This window comes from Peromyscus californicus, unplaced genomic scaffold, assembly GCF_007827085.1.
Source record: "Peromyscus californicus insignis strain IS unplaced genomic scaffold, ASM782708v3 Scaffold_5__1_contigs__length_169319896, whole genome shotgun sequence".
Taxonomy (NCBI): Eukaryota; Metazoa; Chordata; class Mammalia; order Rodentia; family Cricetidae; genus Peromyscus; species Peromyscus californicus.
In genome coordinates, this window is record NW_026294573.1 from 35675146 (window position 1) to 35688024 (window position 12879).

Here is a 12879-nt window from a genome sequence, read left to right on the forward strand (position 1 = left end):
ATGAGGCTCCAGAGCCAGCCTAAGATCTTAGGTGAGGGCTGTCTCTTATTAGCCCTGCACTATACTTCACCCCTTGTTCCAATTGGAAGGATCCTTTGAAACTTCCTTTCCATTTTGGGACCCCTAAATGCTGAATGCCCCTTCTCAACCTGGTCCCAGTTGGTCAGGCCTTCTTACTGTTAGGACCTGAATGCCCAAACCTGCCATAGGTCTGAATGACTTCCCATCAGGACCCCTTGCAAGAACTAAATGAAATCATAGTGTGAAGTATTCCTATATGATAGGCACTCAGTAACCGATCATTCCCTAAACCATGTGTCCTGGGTTGAGAATTCTATCCTGTGAGGTATCTGGTCTCTGGGGCACAGATGGAGCCTGTAGATAAAAGTGGTTCGGTGCTGAGATGCAATCCTGTGTAATCAAGTTCACCTGCCCACACTGATGTGAGTATGGGTGTATGGAGTTGTACAGTGAGGGTTTGTGTGTATGTATGGGTGGCTTAGTGCTGGGGTGTGTCTAGGATAGCAGACACTGAGTCGCCAGGGACCGTTGTGTACAAACAAATTCATGAGCTTCAAGGTATGCGAAAGGTAAGTGAGAATAGGGGTTTGTGAATGAGCAGCCGAGTAGGAAGCCGGTGGGTGGCATTACCTGTCCTGCCCTGACCTGTGGGATCTGTTTCTCTCCCCCTGTTCAGGCTGGCAGCCAGATGCTTGGGCCCACTGGGCAGGCCATTGGCCACCTGCGGGATGAGCAGACTGCTGGGGGGGACGCTGGAGCGGGTCTGCAAGGCTGTGCTCCTCCTCTGCCTGCTGCACTTCCTTGTGGCTGTCATCCTCTACTTTGACGTCTACGCCCAGCACCTGGCCTTTTTCAGCCGCTTCAGTACCCGAAGCCCAGCCCATGCCCTCTACCCTGCAGCCAGCAGCAGCACCAACTGCTCTCGGCCCAATGCCACTGCCGCTAGCTCTGGGCTTCCTGAAGTGCCCAGTGCCCAGCCTGGCCCCACAGCTCCAGCCATCCCACCCTGTCCTGACGTGCCACCTGGTCTTGGTGAGCCTGTAGAGTAGGGCCTACCTGTTGTCGGGGTGGGAAGAGGATCCTACCAGTGTGACTAGGGACTGGAGTGCTGGACCATGGGGGCACCGAGGCTCCAGAGCTATTGAAAGAGGGCTATTCCTGGGGCTCTGTTGCCCACTCCCAGGTGGCTAGTGTCCCTGGATTCTGGCAAAGGCCCTGACTCTTGACACTGTCCTGCCTGCAGTGGGCCGAGTGGTCATCGAGTTCACCTCACCCATGCCTCTGGAGCGGGTGCAGAGGGAGAACCCAGGCGTGCTCCTGGGAGGCCGCTATACACCACCTGACTGCACCCCAGCCCAAACGGTGGCAGTCATCATCCCCTTTAGACACCGGGAGCACCACCTACGCTATTGGCTCCACTATCTGCACCCCATGTTGAGGCGGCAGCGGCTGCGCTACGGGATCTATGTCATCAACCAGGTGCGTGGTCTGTGGTCCCTGGCTGAGCACTAGCCATCAAGGAATGCACATGTAACATGTGCCTGCTCAGGGATATGGGGGGCCATGTGCCTGTTGGTGCACACATAAGGCTGGAGAAATCTGTGGGTCCTTGCCTGTTCATGGTTGTGTGAGTCTACGTGGATATGGGGGTGGGGGTACACGTCTGTCAGTGAACACAGGAAGGTTACGTGTGTGGAAGGGAATATGAGCATATAAATGTTGGCATGTGCTCTTGTGTGTACAGTGTTTTGGGATGTCACTGTAAAACAGTAGAGAGAAAAGAGATGTCAGAACAAAGGTGGTAGAGGCCTAGTGTGCACCAACTAGGACCCAATGTCAAGGGCCTTAACAGAGGGAGAGTTAGACCCTGAAAAATACATGAAGTCTGAGACATTAAGTACAGCATCTTAGCTCTGGCTAGAAGTGGCGTTGGTCTCAGAGAGGCCCTGATAAGGAGGAAGGTATATGGTTGGAACTGGAGTAAGTGCAGTGGGAACCCAGAGGCCTGGTTCAGCCCTACAGTTGTCAGAGACCAGTCGGTAGCAGGGGGAGGTGACCCTTCTAGGAGGAGGGGCCTGGAAGACCAGGGCTTAGCAAGAGAACTGATCTCTTGCCCTTAGGAACTGAGCTGAGGGGTGGAGCTCAGCATACAGGCTGGGTAGCAACGGTTAGCTGGAGGAATAGTTAGTTGGGGGAGGCCACATCGAGAAGAGCTTGAGAGGTATGTTTGGCAGTGAAGTCTAGCCTGAACTGGTGGGACACCATTGTTTGAAGTGGGAGTAACCTGTGGATGTGGCCATGATTGTATGTGGAGAAAGGAGGGAGGGATGCCCAGAGGCAGTGTGACCAATTAGGAAGAGATTATAATAGCCAAAAAAGAGTCCTTGGTGAATGTGCTTATGGGCGGGGCAGTTTATGGGGTAAAGGGAGACTGTAAAAGTGGAGAGAAAGGAGATGTCCAAACAAAGCAAGGGCGTCTGCTGTCTGCTCTTGGCGTCTGCTCTGTTCATAGCTACACCTGTGAGTGGGATGGGAGAACATAGGAGCCAGGCCACATCTGGAGGAGCGTGTCTGGGGATGCTGCCTTGCCTGGAGTGTTGAGAGCCTGGGGAAGTAGAGGAGGGGCATTCTGCAGACAGACTGTAAGTCTGGACCTAGGAGGGAGGTCTGTGATGAAGACGGGGATATGGAAACACTAGTATGTAGACATTTTTGTTTATTTTGTTTTTTGCTTGTTTTTCGAGAAGGGGTTTCACTTATATACCCCTGGCTGTCCTGGAACTCGCTCTGTAGACCAGGCTCCCGAGTCCTGGCATGGGAGCCCAGACTGCCCAGCTCGTTTTTTCCTTTATTGTGTTTATTGAGTGTATATACACACTCAAGCCATGGCACCCATGTGGAGATCAGAGGACAACATTGTGGGTTAGTTCTTCCCTTCCCCCCTTTACATGGGTTTTGGGTTTGAGGTTCCGTGGATCAAATTCAGATGTCAGGTTTGTGCAGCAAATGGTTTACCAACTGAGCTACCCCACCAGCCCATAATGTAGAGATGGGTTAGTTTTTTTTAGTGTGTGTGTGTGTGTGTGTGTGAATAACCAACCGTAGAACACTTTGGAAGGTTGGAGGGTAACTTTGTGAAGTGCTGGGGATCAAACCCGGGTCGTCAGGCTTATTCAGGAATTACTGTATCTGCTGAGCTATCTCACCAGCTAGAAGGTTCTTCAAACCTACAGAGCATGGAGTGTTGGGGGTGGGCAGGGCATCATTGAAGGGTTAGATGGGGAAAGGAAAGCAGCCACAGAGGCCCAGAAGATGGACCGGAGAGTGTCAGGAGAGCCTGGAGAGGGATATCCTGGAAGCCCAGCAGCCAGGAAGGAAGTGTGGCAGCTGTGTGAGTGCCGCGGGGGAGTGTCGGGATGTGGACCGAGTGCGTCCAGTGGATTTAGCAACAAGGTGGGCCCAGTGAGAGCCATTTCAGGGGCATGATGGGGGCGGTAGCAGATTGCAGTGGGTTGAAGAAGGAATCAGATTTGACAAAATAACTAATTGGAGACAACTCTTAAAAGAAAAAGAAAATCTCTGCTGAGACGGGAAAGCAAAAGGTAGGGGGATGGTGGGAGGGAAGTTAGTTGTTTTTTTTTTTTCTCTAGAGAGAAAACTGAGCGTGTTTATGAGCCGTGTAGGAAAGACCAAGGGCTCCTGGCTGGAGAGAGAGAGACTGGAAGAACACTGAGGGGTTGGGAGAAAACGGCTAATCCCTCTAAGGGCTGGTAGAGGAGAAGGTGTGGGGAAGGAGAGGAAGGCAGTGAGCCGGTGTCCTGGTCAGGTCAGTATTCCAGGAGCAGCTCCTGCCTATCAGGTTTGGCCAGGGCCGGGAGAGGCCACTGTTTCTCCTTTCCTGGTGAGGCACCCACTCACAGATGCCAGCTCCAGAGGCTTCTGTCTTTGGTATGGGTTGTAGCAGACGCCGAGGGGCCAATTCTTGTCAGATCCACCCCTCTCTGTCCAGAGTCACCTGGGCCTGTATAGCCAAAAGCCCGGCAGTCCTGTTTCTTTGGGTCCCCAGCTCACAGAAGTGTGACTGCCTATATATAGCCTGTTGCTTGTCTCTTTTGAGGCGGGAGAGGAACACAGGATCATCCAGCACAGTCCTGTGTTGTCTCAGGCTGCCCAGGGAATTGGAAGTGGATTGAAATGGGCCAGAGGAGCTGCTCCAGTGCTGGTCACTTAGGGCATTCATGATTTGTGTCATGTCGTGACTGTAGGCTCAGTAGGGAGGTAGACCGGGGCTACTCATCTGTAGACTCTCCACCGGCACATAGGCGGCTCATGTGGCATAAAGAAAGTCACGGGGCATGTTTGAATGGACGAGGCGAACACTCTATAGTGGTTCAGTAGACCCCGGTATAAACGGGGCCTGGAGGTTTGCTCAGAAGTCGGCCTTTGCAGGCATGAGTTTGACTACTAGAGCATTGCATTCAAGATAGGGGCACTGCTAACCACCTCCAGTGCCCGGTAACAAAAAGTCCACCATGTTCTGTGGTGCCTAAGGAATATAATATGGTTGGGCCATAGAATCTGACAATACCAAATTGGAGACTGGAGCCAAACTGTAAAGGGTCTCTGAATGGGAAATCAACCTGAGACTCTGAGGGAGTTGTGGGAGTCGGGGACAATGCTGGAAACGCAGGTGGCAGGTACTTGCTGGTTACGGACCCAGAGCTGATCTGTGCCCATCCACCCACCCACCAGCATGGTGAGGAGACCTTCAACCGGGCCAAGCTGCTCAACGTAGGCTTCCTAGAGGCGCTGAAGGAGGACGCTACCTATGACTGCTTCATCTTCAGTGATGTGGACCTGGTCCCTATGGATGACCGCAATCTGTATCGTTGTGGTGACCAGCCCCGCCACTTTGCCATCGCCATGGACAAGTTTGGCTTCCGGTGAGACTTACTTAGCGAAGAGTCGGACCTACCCACCCCCCACTTCACCCAGACCCATAGTTCCAGCTTCAGTGTCTTCCGAGCCTCTGGCCCCTGCCTCGGATCCTTCTGTGAAATGTCGCTCTTCCCTGGGTTGTAGGTACACATTCTCCCCGCACACCATCTGTGATCGTGCACCTTGAGTCTCCTCGTGACCCTAACACCCGCTCTCCCGTGTCATAGGCTGCCCTACGCGAGCTACTTCGGAGGTGTGTCGGGCCTGAGTAAGGCCCAGTTTCTGAGGATCAACGGCTTTCCCAACGAGTACTGGGGCTGGGGCGGCGAGGATGATGACATCTTCAACCGGTAAGTAGAGGTGGGGCCGAGAGCAGGCTGGGTCAGGGAACGAGGAGTCACCGACTGGGTGGGGCTCCTCACCTGCCCTGGTGCCTGTTGCCCGTCCTAGGATCTCTCTGACTGGGATGAAGATCTCGCGCCCAGATGTCCGGATAGGCCGCTACCGCATGATCAAGCACGACCGGGACAAGCATAACGAGCCCAACCCTCAGAGGTGACCCCAGCACCCCTGACCCCAGGTGCCCCTGATCCCTTGCTCCCTAGAGGTAACTTCCCACTATCCCAAATGCCTTTCATCTCTGACCCCATAAAGGAGGCCTCTGAGCATCCTTGGCTCATGAGAAGTGCCTTTCAGAGGCAGCTGATTCCCTAGAAATGACCCTAATGCTCCTGACCCTTGACCGCTAAAGGTGACTCCCAGCACCCCTGGATTGGTTCCTAGAGGTGACTAGAATTTAAATTCCAGCTTGGGTTGTCATTGCATAGACTGCATTTCCATTAGTGCCCTCAAGTACCCCACTTATGTACCTTGGATGACCCCTACTTATACTGGCCTTGTCAAAGCAGATAAGATGACAGGTAGTGGGTTCTGGCCATGGAGCCTAGGAACTCAACAAAGGTGCGCCGAGCAGAGGAAGTACGCGGAGGGAGAGTTGAGACCGTGTCAACCACTCAGAGCAGCCAACTCCTTTTAGGGTTGAGAGCCCCACATTGGATGTTTGTGGCTGGCTGGGAAAGGTCTGATAGGCATGTGAAATACAAGCAAAGACTCCTTGAGCTTCCTAGGTCTTTGAGTGGTGCCAAACCTTCTGGAGTCACACCCAATCCCTGTCCTGCTCTCCTTTATGAGGCTCACACTAGGCAAGGAAAATAGTTATGCCACAGGTCATAGAAGCCAGCCGCTTTCCTGGCAGAGAAAGGAGTGAGGTAGTGGGAACATAAATTGGGCCTTGAAAAATTACTTATTCACTGGAATTTGCCTCACATTCCCTTGGGCATATATTCACCAGTGCTGTATTGCCTGGCTGATGGAATAGGCCAGAGGATGTAGGGACTTGTCTTCGTAAGAGCCAGAATGAGCATATATGCATATACGGAAACCTTAAAGCTATTTGGTTCTTAGACAGATGAAGGCTGGGAGCCACAGTAGGGACATCAGTGCTGTGTAGTTGAGTACGAGGAGAGTTTTAACTTTTTTCCCAGAGGGCCCTGAGAGTCCCGGTAAGTCCCTGAACAGGGATAGACACCATTTAATTTGTTTGGAAGACTTACTTTCTGAGCTCAAGGAAGGTGAAGGAATGGCCTAGCTGCTGGGTAGACCTAGGGAGAATTAACCAGGCCTGAATTCATGAAAGGAATTTATAAAACTGAAGGGGACATGGCAGAAGGAGGACCATTGGGACTTCTGTGTCCCCTGACTTTTCTGCTCTAAACTCGGACTATAGGAATGGAGAGACAGATTGTGGGCTGACGGGGCTGGAATTTGGTAGAAGCATGAGACCCCCAGGAGTCCAGGGAGCCAATGGAAAAGCATGTGGTTTAGATGAAACCATAGTCAGCAGGGAAGGGATGACAGGCAGATAAATGCCAGGAGCCTTGGTCTCATTGTAGAATTAGCTGGTCATCAATTAGTGATGCCTGCTTGGGTGTAGATTATGTCTAGACAGCATGAAATTTCTGGGCTAAGGAAGTCTGGATGGTGGTTCTAATATGCTTTGCCTTAATTTAAGAGTTCTCCAGGATTCTTCCCTCCACCCTCCATGTTCAGATCATCAGCAAAGCATGTCAGTACCACCCCCAAAGCATCTGAGCCCATCTGCTTATCTCCTTCTCCCCCTTTACCTTAGTCTGGTCTCTGTGATCTTGCCCTGACAGCTGCGAGGTTTTCCTGCCTCCTCCTTGCCCTTCCATAGTCCATCCTACATTTCTGCCGAAACTGGGTTAAGAATCCCATGGTGTCTTCTTGCTACAGAATATGAAGTGCTTATTATGACTTAGAGAGTCCTGCCCATACACGCTCTAACCGACAAGCTAGTCTTAATCTGTTTTCCCTTTGTTGTGTGCTCCGACCTCTGCATAAAATGCTCTTCCCTCTGCCTTCAGCTTAGCATCACGTGCTTCTCCCAAGATAACCACTCACCTTGTACCCTTAGCGCTCTGATGTTTCCTTGGCCTCGAGTCTTTCTCCCTTAGTGAGGCAAGCTTGCTGTGAGTGAAAGGACCTTGCATGTCCTGTTCATGGCTGTGTCCCTGAACCCAGAGTGCAGTCTGGCGTAGAGGAGCCGATGTAGAAGGAGTTACTAATGGAAGAGAGACAGAGATGGCAGGGGTCAGGAGAGTAAAGATGACATGTCTCCCAGGGGATATGTATTACAGTGGAGGGGCATGGGGAATGCCTCAAGTATTACAGTCAAGCCAGCAAGATAGCTCAGTGAGTAAGGGTGCTTCCTGGGTAAGCCCGGAGTCCTGGGTTCTATCCGCAGAACCATGTAAAGGGGGAAGGAAAGGCCCAAGTTCACATAATTGTCCTTTGACCTCTACACACATGCCCCCGTAATAATAAAAATTTATATATATGATCAAGGTCTGAATGGAGAGACCTGTGAGAATATTATAGTTATGCTTTCTGACCAAAGGGAGTGAGGTCTTCGTTTTGAGAGAAAATGTAAGAGCAATGGGCTTCTGTCTCTAAAGGGAGAGAATGGCCTGTGCCTTGGCCCCAGAGATTCAAGATAGAGCAGACTGTTAGCCTTGATCTGAACTCATTTCCCTTTCTAGGTTTAGTAAGATTCAGAACACAAAGATGAGCATGAAGTGGGATGGCATTGGATCAGTGCGGGTACCGAGTCTTGGAAGTGTCTCGGCAGCCACTTTTCACCAACATCACAGTGGACATCGGACGGCCCATGTCCTGGTTCAATCAAGGCTGACACTGACCGACAAAGGCCCTCCATGCCCTTCTGATGTGGAGGGTTGCCTGCCAGAGGACTGACCTACAGCCTGTCTGACAGCTGCTCGGGGGTGTCCCCCAAGACTGAGACTGTGAGCTGTTTTCTGAAGGTCTTAATAGACAGCCAGCTGCACCTAGAAGTTTCAGAACCCACTTTGAGGGGCTTCTGGGCAAGCCCCTCTTAATGGCCCTCTCTGAGGTCAATCCTTCTTCCTGCCCTACTTCCCCCAGCCCAAACCTCCTCACTATTAGGGTTGGGCCAGCCCCTGCACTGCCTCGCGGAGTGGCCTGGGCTAGGTCACTCCACCTCTGTGCCTCAGTTTCCCACCCCCCTTGAGTCCCCTAGGGCCTGGAAAGGTGGGAGGATTTGACTAGGGGGCAGCGTTTCTTCCAGGGGGAGTTCTCAGATCTGGGTATCCCTCATGCTTCCAGGGGAGGGGAACCTTTTTCCTTCAACATGGTAGGGGGCAAGCTTTGGTAAGCCACCTACTGAGGAGTGCCCCCAGGAGGGGGCCAGAAGGGGTGCTGCGTTTCCTGGGATCATGGGGTTGGCCTTTGCATGGGGGACAGGTGGGGCTTGGATCAGTCAATGGTACTGGCCTCCCTGTCTTAGAGAGGAGGCAGAAGCCCCAGGGCCTGCTCAATGTTTATATGTTGCACAGAAACTTGTGTGGGTGCTTTAGTAAAAAACGTTAATGGAGCAGCTCTATGTCTGTTTGCGAATGGGATCTGGCTCGCCGAAGCCAGTTTGTGTTGGGGGAGGTGACCTGACCAGGGCCATCTTGGGACTTAATAAACGTGGGAGAAAGTTTATCTTGATCCTGCCTTCAGGCTAGTAGTAAGGTAAGGAAATAATGAAACCCAGCAGGACCAAATTCTCAGTTCTACTTCCTCCGAAGTAGAAAGGTGTCCCGGGGTAAGCCCAAATGTTAGCTGACTAGCTTGTGGCTCACCTACCGTGAGCAGGGCGGGGCCTCTCTCGAGGACGATCCTGGGGCTCGGTGGTTTCCCAGGTGACCGCCTCTTGGGAGGGAAGGGGCTAAGGCCCGGTTCCCACAGCTTGGTTTTCCCCACAGGTGGTCAGGTTCCCGGACCCAGGAGGGTCGGCCCGAAATTAGGCCTCTAAGAGACAGCACGATTCCAGTGTGGGGACTTAGGCAGAACAAGGCGGGGCCTCGAAGTCAATGGGCGGGGCTCGGTGGGCGGGGCTCTGGTCCGGAGCAACCATCGGTCTCCCAGGAAATCTAGCACTCTGACCTGCGGTCAGTCGGTCTCATAGGTCTGAAAAGGGGGCCGCGACGCAGGCAGGCCATGCCCTGGGACTCCCCAGCACTGTGGGAGCTGGTGGAGGAGCATGTTCCACTCCCGGAGCGGCCTGAAGTGAAGAGGATTCTGGGGGAGGCAGCGGTGGATCTGAGCCTGGAGTTGCGAGAGGAGGTGGGAGTCCGGTGGGTGGGGGTGGGTCGCATTCCAGGCCTCCCCTACAACTCACGTGATTTCCTGCCTCCACCAGTTCCCTAGCTCTATTTGGTGATCCCCCTAACACCTTGTTTACACGGTCTGCCCTTTCTCTCCCCCGTTTGACTCCCCCCATCCCTGACAATCCCCCCAACACACACACACACACACACACACACACACACCCCTCTGCCCCAGCACACACACACACACACACACACACACACACACACACACACACACACCCCTCTGCCCCAGTGGCAAGGTGCCCCAGCTCTCCTTGCAGGTGGCGACGTTAAAGGCACTGCTCCAAGATTTTCGATCCTCTCAAGCCTCGGGATCCCACCTGGTCTCTGAGCCTCCCTCCCTTCTGGCACCACCACCCCTCCTGAGGGATATCATGCGCCAAGAACTCCGACAGTTGCTCCAGTGCCTCCGCTTTAAGGCTGTCTATGAGGGCAGGTGGGAGTCTTAGGCCTGGCCACCTTACATCAAATGGGCTGCCCCTGATTAAGAGCCAGTGTGGTTTCCTGAGGAGGCCCTCAGGTCCCTTCATGCATATGTTTTCAGGGACCAGACCCAGGCGTGGGCCCAGTATAGTCCCAAGGTCCTTCGCTTTGCCTTAGAGGAGCCCAGGTGTGATTCAACACAACAGGAACTATCCCAGATGAGAGCTGGTGAGGCCAGGTAAAGTGATGGTAAAGAGGGGGGCTCTGCCCCTGCCAGGCAGAAGGACCCAGGCAGTTGATGCACCGGACCCAGTTCTGTGGAGTTGTTCTCATTCTGGGGCTGGACACTTTATAGCCACTTGTAATAGGGCGGAAGTCCTGAGGGAACACCTGCCCAGCTTGGAACAGACAGAGCTTGTTGGGAGATTGGCTGCTTAGGGCTGGGTCCTAGAGTATGAGGAGCAGTTTTCCAAGCAAATACAGGGGCGAGGACTTTTTGCAGGCAGAGAGAGGACATGAGGCCGTGTCCAGTGAGCGGTTCTTCTCATGCCTAGTGAACAAGATTGAGGCCTGGACTAGAGGTACAAAAAGAGCTAAAAGGAGGGGACAAATGACATTTTCAGCTGGGGACAGAATGAGAAAATGCATGGGCTCATGTTCATAAGTAGCCAATTTCTTATTCAAATCCCCCTACAGTCCTATAAGCTGAGCATTGTCCCCAGTTTTTAGACAAAGAAAAAGTCTCAGAAAGATAATGTCCCCAAGGTCACACAGTGAAGGTGGCGGAATCCATGTGCAAGCCTGGGCTCTGGAACTATTGTTTGCATTATATTATGTTGCCTATGTGAGGAAACAAAATTATCTAGAAGTGGCATTTGTTCCCTGAAGGACTAGAATGAGCAACATGGAGGGGGTGATGTTAACTTCACATGTCAGCAGCTGTCACAGGGACCTCAGTGTCATCAAGGACCAACTGAATGTGTCTGACATTGACCAGGTTGCCAGACACCTGAGGTGAGGAGGCCTAGGAGTACTTGAGTGTGTGTAGATGGGGGTAAGAAGAGAGGGGTGGACCTTAAGGGGCTGGGACTGCCTGAAAGGGGATGTGCAGGTAGGTAGACTGTCGCGCGTGCGTGTGTGTGTGTGTGTGTCTGTCTGTCTGTCTGAGGTGGGCACTGTCACAGTACCAGCAAGCAGCCAAGTACAGACCAGGAGGGGCCAGGGCCCTAGGCACAAGAGGAGCCAAGGGAGGGTGGTAAGCAGGCTGTGATGTGGGGGCTAGTGGAAGCAGGATGAGCCACAGGTTCACTGCCAGGGTACAGGAGAGGAGAGTGCCTGCTGGGCTGCAAATACTGAGGTGACTAGAAATGGTGGGCGCTGGAAGGCTATGCCCAGGCAGTATCCAGAGGACAACATGGTCTGAGAATGGAGGAGCTGATGTGGCTCCTGGTGGTTCTGGAGGTTGGGGCCATGTGACGGGTTCAGCTGGGGAGGTCCTGCCTCACAGGGTCTGGCTGTTCATGCTCCTGTCTAGGAGCCTCCTGGAGGAGGAGTGTCACATGTTGCAGAGAGAGGTCTCTGACCTGCAGGTGAGCACAGCCCTGAGCCTTCCCCCAGGTTCTCTGCTTAGCAGGGATCACACCTGTGTGTCTGTGTACCTACATGCATGTCAAGGTTGTGTGAGTCCTACACCCGTTTCTCATGTTTCAGGGGCCATGGTCAGCAGTTTTAGACTAACCCACTTGACAGCCCCAGGTCTCTGGCCTCCTCTCTGGAGTGCCCAGCTACCATCTTGCTAAGCTTGGCTTTCCACGGGCTATGCGTTCATGATGGTCAGGCGGCAAGGTCTTGCTCCTGAGCCCTACGTTAGGGCTCTTGGTCTCACCTTTAGGCAGGGTCCCTGAACCGGATCTTTCCACAGCACTGTCTGGAAATGGAGCAGATGCAGTCTTGCCAGCCTTCCAAGGCCACCCTAGAGCCCACCCTGGCAGGTAAGGACCCCAGGCAATCCCCCAGGGTACCCTGCCCCTACCTTCCCGTATACTATACATACTCTGGAAGAGCCAGGTGCTGCCTCAGCTATACCCTTCCTCAGAGATAAAGGAACAGAAGGCGGCCATGGAACAGGAGCTACAGGTCTCTCTGGGACCTTCCTGTGTCTCTGGCAAGCACAGGTACACCAAAACACAGGGCGGGCAGAGGGTAGTGTGAAGGGTCAGGTCATGGTCACCTCACAGCTACCCACCCTGTGCAGGCAGAAGCCCTTGAGGTCCATTCCAGGCCTCAGACCCTTTCCTTGTCTCCACGGCTACATGCCGACACCTCCCTCGGAGCGCTGCCCCCACCCTCAAGGTCGGACAACCACTCAACGCTGGAGACGGCAGCTTCGATACAGCTATTGGGAAGAGCCAACTTCCACATCAGTGTCCAGCGCGGCATCCCAGGCTCCCACCTGAAGGGCCGGTCACAAAACAGGCTTCTGCCTCTGCTGTACCCTGCCCATCTGTTGTTACCTCCAGCGACCACAGCTCCTACCGGTTTCTGCTTCATTCTCAGATGAGCTCACAGACCCCACAAAGCTGTGTGTTAGTTTGGTCCCAGCCCCACCCCTTGCCAGGTCACTTGTATCTAGGACTGAGTGGCAGGACACCTGTTCTACCCATCAAAGAAAGCCTTTGGCCCCTCTCCTCCACTCAGGCCTCCACAGGGGCTTGGCAAACAG

General features: G+C 53.4%; 2 protein-coding genes across 3 annotated transcripts; both read left to right on the plus strand.

Annotated features, from left to right (window-relative positions):
* The first annotated feature begins 386 nt into the window (after nucleotides 1-386).
* Nucleotides 387-8950, plus strand: B4galt2 (beta-1,4-galactosyltransferase 2). The gene is given in 8 exon segments (XM_052715291.1): nucleotides 387-443; nucleotides 698-1053; nucleotides 1265-1500; nucleotides 4774-4964; nucleotides 5187-5309; nucleotides 5410-5514; nucleotides 8079-8139; nucleotides 8141-8950. Coding segments are annotated over 8 exon segments (1164 nt in total). The 5' UTR covers nucleotides 387-441; the 3' UTR covers nucleotides 8231-8950.
* A 112-nt stretch (nucleotides 8951-9062) lies between these two features.
* On the plus strand, nucleotides 9063-12820 carry Ccdc24 (coiled-coil domain containing 24). Of its 2 annotated transcripts, XM_052715292.1 has the most exons (8): nucleotides 9063-9687; nucleotides 9995-10170; nucleotides 10279-10395; nucleotides 11046-11171; nucleotides 11692-11746; nucleotides 12079-12148; nucleotides 12253-12331; nucleotides 12412-12820. In XM_052715292.1, exons 1-8 carry the CDS (start codon nucleotides 9562-9564, stop codon nucleotides 12611-12613), a joined length of 951 nt encoding a protein of 316 aa, XP_052571252.1. In that variant the 5' UTR covers nucleotides 9063-9561; the 3' UTR covers nucleotides 12614-12820. The 2 variants fall into 2 exon arrangements, 1 of the variants encoding a protein (XP_052571252.1); XR_008213536.1 differs by lacking the exon at nucleotides 12253-12331 and having other exon boundaries at nucleotides 11692-12148; nucleotides 12412-12429.
* Nucleotides 12821-12879: the final 59 nt, after the last annotated feature.

What these genes read in the sequence shown, in the direction of transcription:
- Ccdc24 (XM_052715292.1), top strand. Translation starts at nt 9,562, where the DNA reads ATGCCCTGGGACTCCCCAGCACTGTGGGAGCTGGTGGAGGAGCATGTT. An exon ending in AAGGCTGTCTATGAGGGCAG is followed by an intron (nt 10,171 to 10,278) that starts GTGGGAGTCTTA and finishes ATATGTTTTCAG; the next exon opens with GGACCAGACCCAGGCGTGGG. An exon ending in TGTGTCTCTGGCAAGCACAG is followed by an intron (nt 12,332 to 12,411) that starts GTACACCAAAAC and finishes CACCCTGTGCAG; the next exon opens with GCAGAAGCCCTTGAGGTCCA.